We start from the raw sequence: 19983 nt of genomic DNA, 5'->3' as shown, positions 1-19983 counted from the left end.
TTTTGGGGAGGAGTATGGTCATGTGGACTTGAATGCTGGCAGGTTATTATCAGGAGGATGGACAAAATTGTTAGGAACATGAATGATTATTGCATGAGTGGAAGAGTGCTGAAGTGGTCTGTCTGGGTAGATTATTTAGTGCCCAAAGAGCAGTAACACTTGAATGTTGAACCAGCACTCAAAAAAACCCAACCACAGCAGCAAAAAACCGAACCACAGCAGGAAAAAAAACAACCACACAAAAATTCACCACCACCACCAAAAAAAAAACCAAAAAAGCAGTACAAAACAACCACCCAAACAAAAAAAAAACCAACACCAAAACCCACACAGAAATCTACCACCAAAAAACAAACAAAAAATAAGTAAAAAAACAACCACCCAAACAAAAAAAAACCTCAAACCCATACAAAAATCCACCACCACCACCAAAAAACCCAACCACAGCAGCAAAAACCCCAACCACAGTAGGAAAAAAAACACACGAAAATCCACCACTACCAAATAAACCCCCAAAACCCCAAAAACAGCAAAAAACCCCACACCCAAACAAAAAAAACCCCAAACCCACAGAAAATCCACCGCCAAGAAACCCAACAGCAGCAGCAAAAAAGCAACCACACAAACAAAAAAACCCAAACTCACATGAAAATCCCCCACCACCACCAAAAAAACCCAACCACAGTAGGAAAAAATCCAACCACACAAAAATCCTCCACCATCAAAAAAACCCCAAAAAACTCAAAAACAACAGCAGCAAAAAAACGACCCAAATACCCCCCCAAAAACCTACACAAAAATCCACCACCAAAAAACCAACAGCAGCAAAAAAACAACCACCCAGAAAAAAAATCTCCAAAACCCCCACAAAAATCCTCCTCCACCACCAAAACAACCCCCCAAACAAAAAAAAAAACAAAACCCACACAAAGATCCATTACCACCACCAAAAAAAAAACCAGCAGCAAAAAAACAACCACCCAAATAAAAATCTCCAAGACCCACACAAAAATCCTCCTCCACCACCCAAAAAATCCCCAAAAAACCCAGCAAAAAACCCCCCACTCAAACAAAAAAACCCAAAACCCACACAAAAATCCATCACCACCACCAAAAAAACCAACCACCCAAACAAAAAAAAACCCAAACCAAAACCCACACAAAAATCCACCACCAAAAAAACCAACCACACAAAAATCCACCACCACCACAAAAAAAAACCAAAAAACCCAACAGCAGCAAAAAACAACCACCCAAACAAAAATCTCCAAAACCCACACAAAAATCCTCCTCCACCACCAAAAAAAACCCCAAAAAACACCAGCAAAAAAACAACCACCCAAACAAAAAAACCCCCAAAACCCATAGAAAAATCCATCACCACCCCCAAAAAACCCAACAACAGCAGCAAAAAACCCAACCACCTAAACAAAAAGTTTCCCAAACCCACGCAAAAATCCACCACCACCAAAAAAACCCCCAACAACAGCAGCAAAAAAAATCCACCCTAACAAAAAAAACCTCAAAACCCATAGAAAAATCCATCACCACCACCAAAAAAAACCCAACAGCAGCAAAAAACCCAAGCACCTAAACAAAAAGTTCCCAAACCCACACAAAAATCCACCACCACCAAAAAACCCAACAACAGCAGCAAAAAAACCAACCACCCAAACAAAAAACCTCCAAAACCCATAGAAAAATCCATCACCACCCCCAAAAAACCCAACAACAGCAGCAAAAAAACAACCACCCAAACAAAAAAAAACCCAAAACCCATAGAAAAATCCATCACCACCCCCAAAAAACCCAACAACAGCAGCAAAAAAACAACCACCCAAACAAAAAACCCCCAAAACCCATAGAAAAATCCATCACCACCCCCAAAATAAAACCAACAGCAGCAAAAAACCAACCACCTAAACAACCTCCCCCCCAAACCCATAGAAAAATCCACCCCCATCACCAAAAAACCCAACAACAGCGGTAAAAAACCCAACCACCCAAACAAAAAAACCCCAAAACTCATAGAAAAATCCACCCCATCACCAAAAAACCCAACCACCCAAACAAAAAACCCCAAAACTCATAGAAAAATCCACCACCATCACCAAAAAACCCAACCACCCAAACAAAAAACCCCAAAACTCATAGAAAAATCCACCACCATCACCAAAAAACCCAACAACAGCTGCAAAAAACCAACCACCCAAACAAAAAAAACTCCAAAACCCCCACCAAAATCCACCACCAGACACCTCCCCAAAAAAAACACAACAGCAGCAAAAACCCAACCACCCAAACAAAAAAGCCCCAAACCCACACAAAAATCCACCATCAAAAAAAAAACCCCAAAACAACAGCAGCAAAAACCCAACCACCCAAACAAAAAAACCCCAAACCCACACAAAAATCCACCATCAAAAAAAAAACCCCAAAACAACAGCAGCAAAAACCCAACCACCCAAACAAAAAAGCCCCAAACCCACACAAAAATCCACCATCAAAAAAAAAAACCCAAAACAACAGCAGCAAAAACCCAACCACTCAAACTGAAACCCCCCAAACTGAACACGAGCCAAACAACCCAAAACTCCTCAGACACAGCAACAAGGCAGCAGCAACAGCAAACCCAAATCAAAACAGAATCAGTGCCAGAACACTGGGAGGGAGAAAATCCAGGATGACTCTAGGGAGGCGGCAGCTGAATGGTAGATGAAGAAGTGTCACCTGTTAAATAAGTTAAGTCAACTTTATATTCATGGCAGGTGGGTAAGGCTGAAGTTTCAATGCCCAGGTTGGCTATATCTAAGTTCTGGCTACCTGTGTTTGTTCTGAACACGTTACTGAGTGCCCTTCCTCGCAGGGAGGACTTGTGAGGCTTTGAAACAATACCCCAGAAGGAGCTGACAAATGCTGTTTGTGTGTGTGCCATAATCACTGTGTGCAGTCTGAGGGATGCATAGACTCTCCTACCTGAATCGTGACAGAAGAAGAAAATCACTTCCAGTGTAGCCAAAAGGTGGAAAATTCCTGTTAAGGAAGAAGTTTTCTGCCCAGTTTGTAATCAGGCTGTAAAACTTACTGCCAGGGCAAGTCCTTCCAGACTCAAATCAAGTAAAAGTCAAGGAAGAAAAATGAGGTTATCCAAGAGATGAGGGTTTGTGTGCAGACGTTTCTAGATATCAAACCTTCTCATTTCAGAGTTAAAACTGATCCTTAGCTGCTGGTTTTCAGCAGTTGGTTGTGCTTCATGCAGTGCTTAGCAAGATGTGCTCCTGACTGGTTTGGGTTTCACTTCTGGATGAAGTTTGTGGCTCTCCCCTGCTTGATCATTCCTCCACTCACATGTCATTGTTGAAGTATACTGGAGGAAACAGGAGGCATCACCCTCAGAATGCATATCAGACCTTCATTAGTATTCTTGCTTCTCTCTTGTATTCCTGACTACAGCCCTGGGAGTAAAGAGATAAAAACAATTAGAGATTGTTCTGTTCCTGGTCCTCTATGATTGGATGCCATGGCAGTGAGCTGGTGTGGACCAGTCCTGCAAGTCACCAAAGAAGTGTAAAGAGTCAAAAAGTACTCTCTGGGTCTCTGTCAGAGGTAGTTGCTTTCTGCTTTGGGTATATCCTTGTCCTGCTTTTGGGGTGAAAGTCTACATCCATTTGTTGTCCTTATCCTCTTGCAGTTATGTGGCAGGTTGCTAGGTGCAACATTGCTGTTTCTGCTAGCTCTTTCATCACTCCTTCTCTTGGCAAGGCACAAGGCTTGGGGGGAGGTGGAGGGGGGGCTGGTTTTGTTCTATTTCTGCCTGCTTTTGAGGAGGTAGTCTGTAGTCATTTCTGATCATTTGAATTTCTTTCGCTTCTGCTGTTCTGGGGTTTTGACATCGGAGCAGAAAATGTTTCTTCAGTTTACTCTTTCTTGTCTTCTGCGAAGAAGAATCCTTGCATCGTGTTTGATGTCTTCCACTTTCCACTTAGAATTTAGCAACTGATTCATCATTTGGAAGCAGATTACTTCTGCTGAGCACACTGTGAGGAAGTCGGGGAGTCTGTTGCAGAGTGTTGCATAGCAACTTTATTGCATATGAATAGAGAGTGCATGCATGTTCTAATACTTGGTGTGTAACTGCAATAACACTTCTGTGGAGCTATAGACACTAGATAGATTATGCTGCATTCTTATTGCTACCTGTACAGGAAATAGAATTTCAGGTTTTTGGAAGGTTCTCTTCTAAATATATATATTTCCCCCCCAGTCAGGGCAGAATAAACATTTCCTGTCCATTTTAATCAGGCTTTATTCCACCTCGTTTTAGTTAGTTTGGCTTTTTGATTCCACTCCCCTATAATTGGTCATGCCAAAGAGGTTTAGAAATCAAAATAAACCCCTCAACTATGCCATCCTAGTATGCAATTGCTTTCCTCTCCTCTCTTCTTATCCTCCTTTTTGCTAAGCGATGTTTCAGTAACGACCACGACACTGAAGTGTTTCCATTTCAGTGAAATAGCCTCTCTTTTTCCTCTTTTTGCTGGGAAAAGTGCTGTGTTGGAAAATCTTGATTTAGCTCCATTTGTCTTTATTAACTATTGTTAGTAAATTGCTCCATGGCTTCCAAACAGATTGGAGCTTTTCTGCTTTTCCTCTACAGTTAGAATCATAGAATCAATGCCAGGTTGGAAGAGACCTCCAAGATCATCCAGGCCAACGTAGCACCCAGCCCTAGCCAGTCAACTAGACCATGGCACTAAGTGACTAAGTGCATCATCCAGTCTCTGCTTGAACATCTCCAGGGATGTTGACTCCGCCACCTCCCTGGGCAGCCCATTCCAATGCCAATCACTCTCTCTGCCAACAACTTCCTCCTGACATCCAGCCTAGACCTCCCGCGGCACAACTTGAGACTGTGTCCCCTTGTTCTATTGATGGTTGCCTGGCAAAAGAGACCAACCCCCACCTGGCTGCAGCCTCCCTTCAGGTAGTTGTGGACAGCAATGAGGTCGTCCCTGAGCCTCCTCTTCTGCAGGCTAAACACCCCCAGCTCCCTCAGCCTCTCCTCATAGGGTTTGTGTTCCAGGCCCCTCACCAGCTTTGTTGTCCTTCTCTGGACACCTTCCAGCACCTCAACATCTCTCTTGAATTGAGTGGCCCAGAACTGGACACAGCACTCAAGGTGTGGCCTGACCAGTGCTGAGTACAGGGGAAGAAGAACTTCCCTTGTCCTACTGTCCACACTGTTCCTCATGCAGGCCAGGATGCCATTGGCTCTCTTGGCCACCTGGGCACACTGCTGGCAAGGTTGTCAAAGATATAAACCAAGGCTTGTGGGTTTAATCTTTCTTATGCTTCAGAGTGGGTGAGTGAAACTTAACTGTTGCCAGCAGACTGAAGCATGCAGCTGACGTCTCCTAACTCACAGCCCTGCCTTCGGCTCACCAGACCAAAGCACCAATATAAAATGGTCTGTGGCAGCTGGAGCCTGGAATGGGAGAAGCAGACGTTTTGTATTTATATGCCTGCCTTCCATCTGTATGCAGCACTTGAGCTACCTGAGTTTGGTGCTGCAACAATGCCTAAGAGTGGTCTGGCTACGGAGCCCCCACACTTGGCACAGGGGAGAAATGATGACATTTGCTTCTCTAGATGTGGTTTTGAAGAACTAATTTCACTGATGAGCGTGTGTGAAATCAGCTTCTGAGCTGAGATATATGAGGTTGTAAAGCAGTGTCATTTACAGCTAGATCAGACAAAAAGCAAGCACATTTGACAGGCACTGTCCTGCCCTAGCAGTTGGAAATGCAAAAGGATGATGAAATTCCTCTTCTAAGAGCCCTTCCCTACAGAGTCTTTGCTTTAGCTGCCTCAGGAGTCCTGGCAGAGGACTATCACTTGGTTATTCTCTTTCTGTGCTAATTTCCTTTCAGAAATAAACTCCTCCCTGTAACTCTTTTGGAAGTGCATCTTTCCCCTCACAGCTTTATTTGTGGAATGATGACTGACACTCAGACATTTTCTGTTTTCCAATCACTTAAACTTGCCCCCATCCACAGTTCTTTTTGTAAGCTGTCCTGTAAGTATTTAATGTCACATCTCAGTGACACACAAACCACGTGCAAGGGTCTGTGCACACAGATCTATCCACACTGAGACACAGCCCTGAGTAGGTGAGTACAGGGACCAAAGTAATGTTCTCTCACAGCATCCATACACAAGTTAAGACGTCAAAAAGCCCTTTTCATTCCCTGCTGTGACTCAAAAGTGTTCAAAGAAGCTGACAGTTTTCTACAGGCTCTGTCCCAAGTAGGTGGGCAGTGAAAGGATGGAGGAAAGCTGACAGGGGATGGACTTGACCGACAGGGTCATGTTCAGTTTATATCCTCCCTTCCCAGCCCAACCTGCTAGCCAAGTGTAGTGATGCACTGAAGAGAGCAATGTGATTTATTCCTGGAGCAGGCCATTAGAGGATACCTTTCCTCGGAGAGGGGGCAGATGGGAGACAGAATTGTAACTTAGAGCTGTGTTTTCCTGTACCTGAAGCCCTTTATCATGTCAGTTGGGCCCTACATCAGACGAGTGTGTTCAGGACACAGAGCAGTGGTGTGAGGGGAAGGAGGGCAGCATGAGGATCAATAGAGAGCAGAGCAAAAGTGCACAGGAGGTGAGTACAGGCTTTGCTAGGCACAGCATGCAAAGGTGTGATGCACTTGGGTGGGTAGGATAATGCAGTGAAAATGAGGGAGCAGGGAGGGAGAGAAGGGAAGGATATTAAAGCTGAGACAATGACAGAGTCAGGAAAGCTTCCTGACTCTCAGGTAAATACTCTGCTTGGGCATCCAAATCAGTTCTTCCCCCCGAGCTTTTTAACACACTGAGCAGGCTGTAGCAGGCTCCACATCCTGTAGTGCTGAAGGAAGTCTTCAGTCACTGACGACAGGCTCCAGTTTTAGTTACTTATTCTCTGGTCTCAGTGCTGTTTTTCATGTGCAATATATTGCCACGTGTTTAAATGAGCAATCAAAGTAAATTTGGGAGGGGAAAACCCCAAAACAAAACGGGAATTACATCCCTGTGTTAGTATAGCATCATGGGAGGCAGCTGAGGAACAGTGGAGGTAATTTAGATGTGATAATGGCTTCTTTTGTACCATTCATTGCTTAGTTCCTTTGGTTTTCATTGTTCAGTCACAGATCATAGGAGAAGGCATTTTTTGCCTCTCTGAAGTAGTCTGCTCCATTTCGTTGTTACTAGAGATGTTGAGGTGCTGGAACGTGTCCAGAGAAGGGCGACAAAGCTGGTGAGAGGCTGGAACACAGCCCTGTGAGGAGAGGCTGAGGGAGCTGAGGGTGTGCAGCCTGGAGAAGAGGAGGCTCAGGGCTGATCTCATTGCTGTCTACAACTACCTGAAGGGAGGCTGTAGCCAGGTGGGGGTTGGTCTCTTTTGCCAGGCAACCAGGAACAGAACAAGGGGACACAGTCTCAGGTTGTGCTGGGGGAGGTCTAGGCTGGATGTTAGGAGGAAGTTGTTGGCAGAGAGAGTGATTGGCATTGGAATGGGCTGCCCAGGGAGGTGGTGGAGTCACTGTCTCTGGAGGTGTTCAGGCAAAGCCTGGATGAGGCACTTAGTGCCATGGTCTAGTTGACTGGCTAGGGCTGGGTGCTAGGTTGGCCTGGATGATCTTGGTGGTGTCTTCCAACCTGGGGTTGATTCTATGTGCTTATAGGTTTTCAAATGGGCTTGAAATGATGAGATTTGAAAATGGTAAAGGACAAAAAACCAACCCCCAACCCCCAAGTTTGTTTTGGTTTTATTTTTTTTCCCCATGGCTGTCAGAGATGTAGACCTGTGACTCAGGTCTTGTAGTCTTCATTTTCTCTGTTTTTCTTACCATAGTGGTGAGGAATAAAAACTTTTCTTTCTTTTTTTTCTTCTTTCTTTGCTGTGATCCAAGACTGTCAAATCATAGCAAGGTCTCATGCCTGAAGGTTTATGCCACACATCCCAAGACTCTGGGTAAAAAATCAGAAGATGTAGCAGCAGCACTTTGGAGTTGGTGTTACTGGAAGTAAAGCAAGTCTGGGGGAAAAAAAAACCCAAACCAACCAACAAAAAACACAACAACAACAACAACAAACTAACAACAGAAAACCAGTCATAAAGAGAACTTCACTGGAATCTTTATTTCTCCCTTCCCCTCTAGGGGAACTCACACAGCCAGAATTTTAAGGATGCTCAGCAGTTCGTGGCTCCCATTGTGACAGCTCTGCTGCCTGTTCAAACATGCTCAGCCTCCAGTGTACACAGTGCTCTTGAGAGCCCAGCCACGTATTTTGCTGCCTAAATGGGAGCTGGGCTGTTTGGCAGAATCTGTCCCACGGGACCTATCAAGCAGTAGATACCATGGAAATGTGAGCAATAATGACAATGTATTATAAGGGGAAAGATAATGTCATATTACACTAATGCAAATTACACTCTGTGTGTGTGTGTGTGTGTGGGCAGGGCAATTTACAACCACAACCTGAAATCTCTCAGCCTTCATGTACTCAGGGCCTGAGCCTCCTTTTCACACACATCTCACTTAACGTCATGTCACTGCCTGCAGTAAAAGGAGATGCACACTTCATGCTGGTGACAGCAGGAGCAAACCAGCTCCCTTGAATCTTAACCAGAAGTTGCATTAACGCTGCTTTACATAATGCTTTGCATTGTTCTGTCCTTGCATGGCACCAGAGATGTTTAAAGAACTTGGTCTCTGTGTGGAGGTGTGGGTTTGAACGTGACAGACCACTGGAACAGGCTCCCCCAGGGGGCTGTGGAATCTCCCTTTCTGGAGATATTCAAAACTCCCATGGATGCGTTCCTGTGTGATCTGGCATAGGTCATCCTGCTCTGCAGGGGGGTTGGACTGGATGAGCTTTTGAGGTCCCTTCCAGCCCCTGACATTCTGTGATGCTGTGGTTAAGGGTATTTATAGAATGGAGGCAAGGGGCTCGCACCTGAGTTAGCTTTTGTCCCCAGTGCTGGGTGACCTCTGGCAGTCTGAAAGTAAAGCTGGCACTGTAGGCTTGTGATAGAGACTTCACTGCCAGTGAGTGCAGTCATCACTGCAGTGATAAATGGGGAGGGATGAGATGATTGGTGAATGAACAACGGTAGCAGGTGGTAGTAGGTGTTGCTTATTAGGTGTTCAGTATTAGAAGAAAGAACAGAATGACAGCAGTCCCCCGGAGAGACACCTCTGTGAGGAATTGCCTGGCACTTGGCATCACTCTCCACAAAAAGGTTACCTAACGATTGCAAGGAGTTAATGGGCCAAGAGAGTGAAGAAGGGAACTCCTGACTGAGACTTTTGCTCGTGCTTGTTTCTGTTTGTGTCACAGATAATGTGGCTACCAACCAGGCTTACAGTGGCACATACTGAATGTGAGTGCTTGCGGTGGATCAGCTTCCTGTTATGGATGGACCTCAGCTAGACTGACAGTATCTATAGTAGGGTTCAACCTACTGCAGAGCTGAAGCCTCTCCTTTTTGGATCGCAACAAAACTTGTACTGAGGCTCTTCTTCCTTCAGAGATGCCTGCATGTGATGTAAATGCTCTGGATTTTACCCTCATTTTTGAGGGTCAAGTCTGTAATTAGGAGGCCTCACCTCTGAACTTGCTTCTTCAAAGCCCCTAGCACCTCCACCTGGCTCACCTGTAGTTTCTGGTCCCTCTCTAGGGCTAGGAGGCCAAAGCTTGTCAAGGATGATCCAATTCATGCACTATGTCTTATGCATCTTGGGCAAAGCAGCAAAACATAAAGAGTAAAGGGCTGCTGTTTAGACCATTTGTCTTCTGCAAAAGACTTAGAAGGTGCAACCTTAGAAGGTCTAACTATTCAATTCACAGTTCATGTTTTGCATCATTTATGACCTGGTGAGAAGGTTGTTTTTCATGACCTTGGTGTATATTTCTTGTAGTGTTCTCCAGATGTGGTTTTTACTGTATTGGTTTGGGGTTTTGTTGTTGGGGGTTTTTGGTTGGTTGTTTTTCTGGTGGGTGGGTTGGCTGCTTTGTTTTCTGGTTGGTATGGTTTTGGGGGGTGGGCGTTGGTTACATTTAACATCTCAACATTCTCTTTAAAAGAAAACCTTTATGAATACATCTTTGGTACCCTGTGCTGGAAGCTGGCCATGTTTCTTTGTAGGGTTTTCTGTAGGTCTGCAGCAAAGAAATGTGGCAACAGCTACTTGGGATATGAGCCAGGCCAAGGCTCCGTGGGACTTGTTGCTATATATCATGCTAAAGACAATTGTGATTTTCACACAGTATCACCAAGGTTGGAAGAGACCTCACAGATCAAGTCCAACCCTTTACCACAGAGCTCAAGGCTAGACCATGGCACCAAGTGCCACGTCCAATCCTGCCTTGAAGTGCCCCAGGGACGGCGACTCCACCACCTCCCCGGGCAGCCCATTCCAGGGTCCAATGACTCTCTCAGTGAAGAACTTTCTCCTCACCTCCAGCCTAAATCTCCTCTGGCGCAGCCTGAGGCTGTGTCCTCTTGTTCTGGTGCTGGCCACCTGAGAGAAGAGAGCAACCTCCTCCTGGCCACAACCACCCCTCAGGTAGTTGTAGACAGCAATAAGGTCTCCCCTGAGCCTCCTCTTCTCCAGGCTAACCAATCCCAGCTCCCTCAGCCTCTCCTTGTAGGGCTGTGCTCAAGGCCTCTCCCCAGCCTCATCGCCCTTCTCTGGACACGTTCAAGCATCTCAATGTCCCTCCTAAACTGGGGGCCCCAGTTTCTTACACTTCTCTATCCTAAATCTCCCAGGGAGGGGCCTAGCTCCTTGGTGTGCACATGGCATTTGATGAGCAGGTTGGAAGGAGAGCTCTGAGGAGTTCAGAATGCTGACATTCCTGGCTCTGGCACCTAACCCCCTTTGGGTGGTGTGCTGAGCATCGTGGTTGTGCAGCACCCATGTGTGTGTTTTCTCATCTTCCCCCTCTGGACAGCAGCATATCTTGGGTTTAATTTGCACTCTCTTTTTGGCAGTTCTTTTGGCTGAGCGTATTGGGGGTGTTGCAAGTGGTTATGTTTTTTCTCTGTTCTTCCTTTTCATTTTGGTGTTTGTCTTGCCCTGACCTGGTCCATCTGAGGTGAATGTCTTGTTTCCAGAGTGAAAAGTGGTGAGATCTGTGCTCGTCCCTGGCTCTAGAGGCTTGAGAGAGCTCTTTCTCTTTTGTCACTGCTGCCTACTCTGAGAGCTCTGTTGTCTCAGCAGGGTGAAGCTCTGACCAGCAGTGTTTTCCCAGAGCTTTAGCCTCTCTTTTAGCTACCTTAAGCTTAAGATGAAATGTAATTTGAAGGTAGGGACTGAGAGCACTTAATATTTGAACTTGATTCAGTATCCTAAGGGAAGACACTGCACTGAGGTGAGCCTCGATGTGCCTATGCTATTGACAAAATTAAGAGCAGCTTTTTGCACTGGCTGAAGCTTTTTAAGTGCTGGAAATGTCAGGCTTTGATATTTTCTGTGGTCAAGCTGAGAAGTGACAAAAATTTGGATAATTGAAGGTTAGGTCATCAACAGACTGAGCAGGATGAGATGTCTGAGCCAGTCAGTGAAGCTTGAAAGCTGGCAAGTTGGCAAGGCAAGAGTAAGGCTTTGGTGAGGAACTTAGTGGTGCTTCAGAACTGTGGATCAAACTGACAACCTGCAAGTACAAAACCCCCAACACTAAATGTATCCTACAGATGCACTGGAAATCCAGTGAGAGATTGGTGGAAGGATTTAGCTTGCCTCTTACCAAGGCCAGTGCTTCACTTTTGTGTCTGGGGCAGCTTTTCCTTAACAGCAGCACAGCACACAGTAGTGTGAGATGTTAAGTGGACCTGTTTTTCCATAGGGTGCATTTACAATGGGTCAGGCCAGTCATGGAAACCTGCTCACTCTGTCTCTGGTGCAGAGCAGGGCTAACAGTCTTCAGTGTGAGGCTTGTTTTGCAGTCTGAGGAGAAGGCAACTGGAGGTGCACATCAGCTGTTCCAACTGAGCCACTCTGCCTTACATATTTGCAGGAGAAGCCTCAGTTAGGAGGAATGCAGAAGAGGGAAAAAAGTCTGAGTGGCAGAGAAATTGTTGATGGACTTGGTAGTGCTTCTGTTGTTGCACATACATCTGATTAGTTCCTCTTTGCTATAGTTTGGCCTCACATTTTAGCTGATAAGAAGAATGCAGTGTGTGAAATGGCAGCTAAACTTTGGATCAGCAACAGATCAGTGAGGAGGGTCACAAGTTAGAACATCAGCTTGCACTCTGCACACCAACTGAGATCATTTTATCTACAGAGTCAACTGAAAATAACCAACCAACCAACCAATCAGAAAATCACAACACTCCCCCACCCTCAAACCCACAAAACACAAAACCAAAACCCCCAAACACCTCCATCTCTCTGTGTGCTTTCTGTGTGAGTGCAACCTATCTGTTGGAATGGTTCCTCGGTTCTGAAAATGACCATGAAGGAGCACGCACAGGGAAACCCTGCCAACCCCACGCTCACTGGAGGCACTGCCATGTGTCCTGGGGCAGGGCAGGAAGGAAAGAAGGCACACTTGGACAAGCAGCCTGGCCCAGAAACAGGAGAACACTTTGGTCTCTGCACTCTGCACCGTGTCCTGCCAGCTCCAGTCACAAGTGCTGATAGGGAAGAGCTTTACTTTTGCTCCAGTGAAAATGACAATTGGTGGCTTGGCCCACGGTGCAGATAAGACTGGTGCTGTGAATTGTGTTGTCTTCCATCTGCTTTACTCTAAGCAGGGGAACAAATGCCTCCAACTGCTGTCTCCTTTTGACTCCACACACCTTAGCTTCGTTCCTCACTGTAGAGGTGGGGAGAATGAGGAAGCCTCAAAGATGGGTGAGACACAAGGAACCAAAAAGAGCAGGGTTTCTCATCCTCTCCTGAGCTACTCTTCCGTTCAGATGACAGGGTGGTTACTGCTAGGGAATGAGTCGGCTCAGCTGTTGGATCTCACTCCTGGAAAGAGGCAGGTGGAGAGAAGGCTGAGCTAAGAGTGCTGCTGAGCACTGCATGGCTGGCTCTGACTGCCTGGAGCCTGTTTCTCAGCCCTGCAGCCGCCAGGCTTTCCCCAGGGCTGGCACAAGCCGGGCCAGGCTGGTTAGCTGTGACGGGCAGGCTAATCAGGGCTGATCCCCAGCGTCTGGAGGGAGCTGTGGTCACTGTAGCATCTGCAGAGTTTGTCAGGAAGAGCCTCTGTGTGCCGCTGGGGTGAAGCAGAGGATTTGCTGTGCTTGAACCTTGGAGGGAGTTCAGGGACTTTGCTTTGTCTCTCGGTTTTGCTCAGCTCTGTGCTTCCCCCTGCCAGCTCACTGCCTAGCACTCTTCACCCTCTCACTCCTCCTTATCCCTGTGACATACGCTCCCGAGACGTGCTCTGTGTTGGAGCAGTGAATGCATCTCTGTTGTGCTTTGCTCCTGAGTGATGGAGCATCCTTCTCTACCCCTTGCCCAAGGGCATGAGTGAGCAGCAGGGAAGCATTTTGGAGCATCATTTCATGAGAATCCTTCCTTGGATGCCCACAGCTGATGCTGTTTAGCTTCCTCCTTTCACCTGGTCTCCTTGTGAGGGTGAATGGGAAAAAGAAAAGGTCTTTCAGAGCCCACACCTGACACTCATGAATATTTCATGTTTCTAGCTCTTCTTCCCCTTGAAGAGCAAAACCTTTTCATATCTGATGCCCTGGCAGCCTGTTTGGCTGCTGAATGTTGCTTCATCAATGCTTTCCCTCCCTGCTTTTTCTCCAGCCTGCCCAGCCCCTCTCCTTTTCTCTTCTCAGGGAACATCTCCTTTCTTCAACAGCTGCTTCAGAAAAGGTCATTGTCCTTTTCATATTCCCTCCTTGCTGTGAGCCAGCATGGCTTCTGCTCTGCCAGTGGTAAAGGACAAATGAGGATGTGGGGAAAGGCAGCAGTGGGGAGGGAGGCTGAGAGATGTGTGCATGTACACTGCAGAGCAGTGCAGAGGCAGAGAAACTATGTAGGTGCGGTGAGAGAAAAAAGGGACAGAGGAGCAGGCAGAGGTGGCAGGAGGTAGGAAGGAAGCAGCAGCAGGCTTTGCCAAGGAACTGGCTTTCCAGCACCTTCCAGAAGTAGTCATGCAAGATGCACTGTTGTTTTGTGGATGGAAGCTTGTCCAGCAAAGGTCTCTTGGAAGAAAGGCATCCCAGTTCCCCAGTGCCAAGTCTGCACTGATGGATATGCCTTCTGCCCATTGCCACTGCCCTGCAGCTGCAATAGAGAGCTCATTAGCTCTGCCATCTGCAGGAAGTCACCACCCTTCATCAAGCTTTTCAGGCTCTTGACCCCCCACCCTGTGAGTACTTAAGGGACCAGGGCCATCTGCAATCTGCTTCCATTCAGGTAGACCCCCAAAACAGTGATCTGTGGGTCCTACCTGAGCAGGGCTCATCCCATCTTGCCTATGAAACTATTCAGACAACAATCAGCCAGAGTCCTTCCTTGGAGACCTGCAACAGATGCCCTAGCATGGCTTCCAGACCAGCCTGTCCCTTCCTTGGTCTGGGGCACTGGAGGACAGACTAAGTCTGTCCCCCAGCCATGGACAGACTCATGTAGAGCTGCAGGCTCAGGGAGGGACAGAGAGGCTGTGAGGGTTTCCCCACAGTGTCCATAGGGACTGGCAGAGGTGCAGTAGGGGTACTATGGGGCACAGGGACTCCAGCACGAGTGTCACAGACAGCAGGAGAGACCAATGATGGAGAGAACAAAGATACTGAACGGGAATCTACACAGTGCTTTCATCTGTATGGAAGTAGTAGTACCTTGGGTACTGGCTGGATAAACTCAGCAAAAGGGGTTAATTTGATGGAAAATGGATGTATCTGGTGAAAAATGGCATCCCAGAACAGTTGCTTTGCAGTTTAGGGCAGGGAGAAGAAGAGGCTTTGCATGAAGTGATGGTTTTGTTTTAGAGGTGGTTGGCACACATCAGAATTGCAATTGATGTTCAGGTGTGTGCAGCTTTAGCATTCTTGCTTTTGAAGAACTGGTCTCCCATCCAGTCAGCACCAGTGGGCAGAGGATGACAGCTCAACTGGAGGACATAAAAAGCAGAAGTTTGATTCTGTTTGAGGTGGAACCTGCCAACGCTGAAATTGTTTGATGTGGAAAGGGCACCTTCCTGGCATGAGGCCATCTGCCAGTTCTTGGGTTCTTCAGGGGTCTAGACACCCTTGAAGAACTAGCACAGGGTCAGTTGCTATAATTCTGAAGCTGTGCACAATCCTGTGCCAGCAGCAGCCCCTCTGAGAGTCAGGATGGAGAGCGTATGGCAAGGCAAGGCAAGATGTTTCCAAGGAAAGGCAGGCAAGTTTTGCATGTCCCTTGTCTTCTGGTGGGCTGTGGACAAAAGCAGGTTTTGCAAATTCTGACCCAACAGGCCTATTTTCTGTGAAATTCTGGCAGGGATGCCAATTCTGCATGTTCAGCTGAAGGCAGCCTCATTCTTCTCATTACCTGTGCTCCGAGATGGAGCTGGCATCAGTTGATCTGAAAAACATCACCTCTTCTTGCAGTGCTGCTGGCAGAGCTTCCTGTGTCACTTGGCCCTCTCTAATGTACTGACCAGAATAGTTTATGGCATCTGCTGAGTTGGCACTGTGAAGCAGTGTTAATGCTGGCAGTGTGCTGCACCATAGTGAGGGTGTGTGGCCTTAAAGCCCAAAGTGTTGTGCAGAGCATTGCTCTGGAGCCTGGCGGGTCATGACAACAGACAGCAGGGCACTGTGGCTGTGCTGTTGGGCTTTGTGCCGAGATCAGAAAGCCATCAGTGGCTCACGACATGCCCATGGTCCCTTGAGTGGCTGGAGCTGTGACCCTGCACTGCTGAGTTACTGAGGTACTGTCTGGAAGCTTCCTTGGCCAGTGACTAGTGCCACAGCTGAGCAGTCAGGCAAGCAGGGCTTAGAATCATAGAACAGAATCATAGAATCAGTCAGGGTTGGAAGGCACCACAAGGATCATCAAGTTCCAACCCCCTGCCATAAGCAGGGACACCCTACCCTAGATCAGGCTGGCCAGAGCCTCATCCAGCCTGGCCTTAAACACCTCCAGGGATGGGATCTCAACCACCTCTCTGGGCAACCCATTCCAGGCTCTCACCATTCTCATGCTGAAGAACTTCCTCCTCACATCTAGTCTGGTCCAGCCTTAGCTGCTGCTCCAAGCCTGGGCATCATTTCTTGTCCTTTGCAATCCCATGTAGTTGTCAGTAAGCATCCTCTCCTTCCTATGTGTCACCTATTAGCAAATATCAGTCCTGTCTCTTTCCATCCTTACCTGTCCCCAAAACGTTTCCTCCTGAGATAAAGCAGTCTGGTGTCCCACACCAGGTCCCCTTCCCCCTCTCCCTTCAGGGTCTGTGTGCCCCACACCTGCATGCCCCCTGCAGGCATCACTTCCCTTGCCTCTCTGACTGTGAGCAGGCTGAGGAATAAAGGCAAAACGTCACATACAGCATCCTGTGGCTAATTACTGGATGCTGGGCACACAAGGGGGATTATCTTGTGCCTCAAAGGGCTGTGAGAGAATCCTAATCTTATCTTTCTCTCTTCTTCCCCCTTCCACTATCGTCTGAAGTAATGAACTGTTATAAGTACCTAATTAGCTAATTATTTGCTGGCCTACATTGACGGTCTTCAGTGAAGGAACTCCCTGGGCCCCCAGGGAAGAGACCTCTGTGGAGGTGAGGAGAGACAACTGCATGAGGTGTTCATGGGGGTAAAGGCAGTATAGTGATGCTCAGAAGGTTTTCTAGACTCTTTCATCCCTGGAGAGCAGAGGGAAAGTCATTTGCTTCACGAAGAAACAAGCCTTTCCTTACCCTTACTTGTGGTTTCATGAGCTGAAGAGCAGAAGGAGAAAAAAAAATCACAGAAATAATTTGTTAGGTAATTAAATGTTTACAAAAGTCTTTCTTTAAAACCATTTGTACAGAGGTGCTGAGCCAGCATTGTTTTGTGCCCTGCCTGCTACTTGCATGCTCCAGCCCTTTTCAGGGTGGAGGAATAGTCAAGTGAGGAAGAGTGTGGTCTCCATGACTGTCTGCTGATGGTCTGTCACTGAGCAAACCAATCGGTGCTGTGTGCTGGAGAGGATTATCTCTCTGGGCAGGCTGCCCTTGGTCCATCGAGGCAATTCTCTCAGGCATGCAGTTGTTGAACTGGCTTCACTTTCAGTCTGAGTCATTTTAGGATGGGGCTCTTGAGCTGCTGTGAGCCTTTGGGACAGTGGTCATTCTGTTGTGCTTCTGCAGGGAAGGAGGGACACCAGTCAGACAGCTGATGGTACCAAAAGTCTCCATTGCTTTTCTGCTCATTGCTGCAGGTGGAGGCCTAGGGTTAAGGGATCACAGCACTGCAACAGCTCTGCAGCTGCCTGTCAGTAGAGGTTAGGACAAGACAGGGCAGCAAGTATAAATCTAGCCTGGTCTGGGCACTAATTAGTATCTGACACTCTGATGAATATCTGGCACTCTGCTTTTTTTTTTTTTTAATGCCTATCTCCTGAATTCTCCTTTCCTTCTCCTTCCCTTCCCTTTCTCTGTCTCTGCATCCCACACCTGCTCCTTCTGGTTCTCTTCTCCTCCTACAGGCATGCGAATCCTTGTGAACTTGCTCCTGGACACCTTGCCCATGCTGGGGAATGTTCTTCTTCTCTGCTTTTTTGTCTTCTTCATCTTCGGCATCATTGGGGTGCAGCTGTGGGCTGGACTGCTCCGCAACCGCTGCTTCATGGAGGAGAACTTCACAATGTGAGTGCCTAGAAGGCTCTGTCTCTTTCCCTTCTTCCAGGGACATTTCTCTTTCTCCTTTGTTGCTCTCTTGCCTTCTGCTGCTTCAGTTCTTGTGTATCACTTACTCCAAATGGCTGTAGGGTGGTGGAGAGTAGAAAGAGTTGAAGAGCTGAAGCTCTGAAGCACCAGCCATGCTGTCTTTCTCCTGAACTTGGTTCTTCTTCAAATATCAATACCAAGAGGAGCTTCCAGAAATCCATAGCACTACTTAATGCTTTAGCAGGGACATGTTTGGCACCTCCAAGAAGGAGCTGAGGTCACTGTTTGGACAGTAGTGCATTACCTCTGGATGCTTTAGAGGGACAGGAGGAAATTGTTGGCAACCTTCAGGAGTAGAATTGCATGGGTCCTGCACTTTGGCCACAACCACCCCCAGAAGCCCTATGGGCTGGGGGAGGAGTGGCTGGAGAGCTACTTGGCAGAAAAGGACCTGGGGGTGTTGGTGGACAGCCAGCTGGACATGAGCCAGCAGTGTGCCCAGGTGACCAAGAAGGCCAACAGCATCCTGGCCTGCATCAGAAATGGTGTGACCAGCAGGAGTAGGGAGGTGAGCATGCCCCTGTACTCAGCACTCATGAGACCACACCTCCAGTACTGTGTCCAGTTGTGGTCACCATAGTACAGGAGGGACACTGAGGTGCTGGAGCAGGTGCAGAGAAGGGCAGTGAGGCTGGGGAGAGGTCTGGAAAACATGACCTGTGAGGAGCAGCTGAGGGAACTGGGGTTGTTTAGTCTGGAGAAGAGGAGGCTGAGAGGGGACAGGAGGAAATGGTTGGCAGACTTCAGGAGTAGAATTGCATGTGGCACATGCCATGGAAATAGGATGGAAAGCTTTTGGGAGAGGTGCTCCACAGCTGGGATAGAAGTGAAAGTGAAGTATGGTTGCTTGAGTGGGACAAGAAGAAGCATAGGGAAACATGGAACTGTTGTGACAAAGAGCCTGGAGCCACACGGGGGTGGATTGTAGGTATCTGAGGTTTGTTCTGGGGGGGGTCAAAGAGGAGCCTGCAGGGCATGACTCTGCTCCTTTCTGGAGTCAGTGGGGGTGGAAAATGTTCTGCCTGCTAGGAATTCTCCAATCACCTGCAATTCCAAGGCACATGTCCTGCTGCTGACTTTCTGGCTTTAGCAGCTCTCAGGCTTTCAAATACCCTCTTAAAGCCATCTACTAATCCCAGGCATCCTATCAGTTTAGACTACTTAAACTACAGTTGTAGATCAGTTTAGACTGATTAAACAGTTATGAAGCTTTAGATCATCTCAGATTGGAATAAAAAGAGATAAAGGTGTGGAAAATACAATCTGCAGAGCAACAACGGGGTGGGAGAGCAGGAGCTACTTAAAGCAGCCATTTACTGTATGTTGGCTTTGCCCATGGAACACATAATGTTTAGAATGATTGTCCTTTATGTAAATCAGAGGTAGTAGTGCTTCAGTGACCCTAAGGGGACCCGGGGGTACTGGTAGATAGTAGCTGGACATGAGCCAGCAGTGTGCCCAGGTGGCCAAGACAGCCAATGGCATACTGGCCTGCATCAGGAACAGTGTGGCCAGTAGGACAAGGGAGGTTATTCCTGCCCTGTACTCAGCACTGGTCAGGCCACACCTTGAGTGCTGTGTCCAGTTCTGGGCTCCTCAATTCAAGAGAGATGTTGAGATACTGGAACGTGCCCAGAGTAGGACAACAAAGCTGGTGAAGGGCCTGGAACACAAACCCTATGAGGAGAGGCTGAGGGAGCTGGGGGTGTTTAGCCTGCAGAAGAGGAGGCTCAGGGACGACCTCATTGCTGTCTACAACTACCTGAAGGGAGGCTGCAGCCAGGTGGGGGGTGGCCTCTTCTTCTAGGCAACCATCAATAGAACAAGGGGACACAATCTCAAGTTGTGCCAGGGAAAGTCTAGGCTGGATGTCAGGAGGAAGTTCTTGCCAGAGAGAGTGATTGGCATTGGAATGGGCTGCCCAGGGAGGTGGCAGAATCACCGTCCCTGGAGATGTTCAAGCAGAGACTGGATGAGGCACTTAGTGCCATGGTCTGGTTGACTGGACAGGGCTGGATGCTAGGTTGGCCTGGATGATCTTGGAGGTGTCTTCCA

General features: G+C 47.6%; 1 protein-coding gene across 6 annotated transcripts in view; it reads left to right on the top strand.

The window, feature by feature from the left end:
* CACNA1I (calcium voltage-gated channel subunit alpha1 I) overlaps positions 1-19983 on the top strand; it is a 209588-nt gene that overhangs the window by 128694 nt on the left and 60911 nt on the right. For all 6 annotated transcript variants that reach the window (XM_064155219.1, XM_064155216.1, XM_064155218.1 and 3 more), the window contains one exon: positions 17688-17847. In XM_064155219.1, coding sequence (XP_064011289.1) covers positions 17688-17847 — 160 coding nt within the window. The remainder of the gene's footprint in view (positions 1-17687; positions 17848-19983) is intronic.

Source organism: Pogoniulus pusillus, chromosome 15, assembly GCF_015220805.1.
Source record: "Pogoniulus pusillus isolate bPogPus1 chromosome 15, bPogPus1.pri, whole genome shotgun sequence".
Classification (NCBI taxonomy): Eukaryota; Metazoa; Chordata; class Aves; order Piciformes; family Lybiidae; genus Pogoniulus; species Pogoniulus pusillus.
This window is presented reverse-complemented; position numbering and strand designations above follow the sequence as displayed.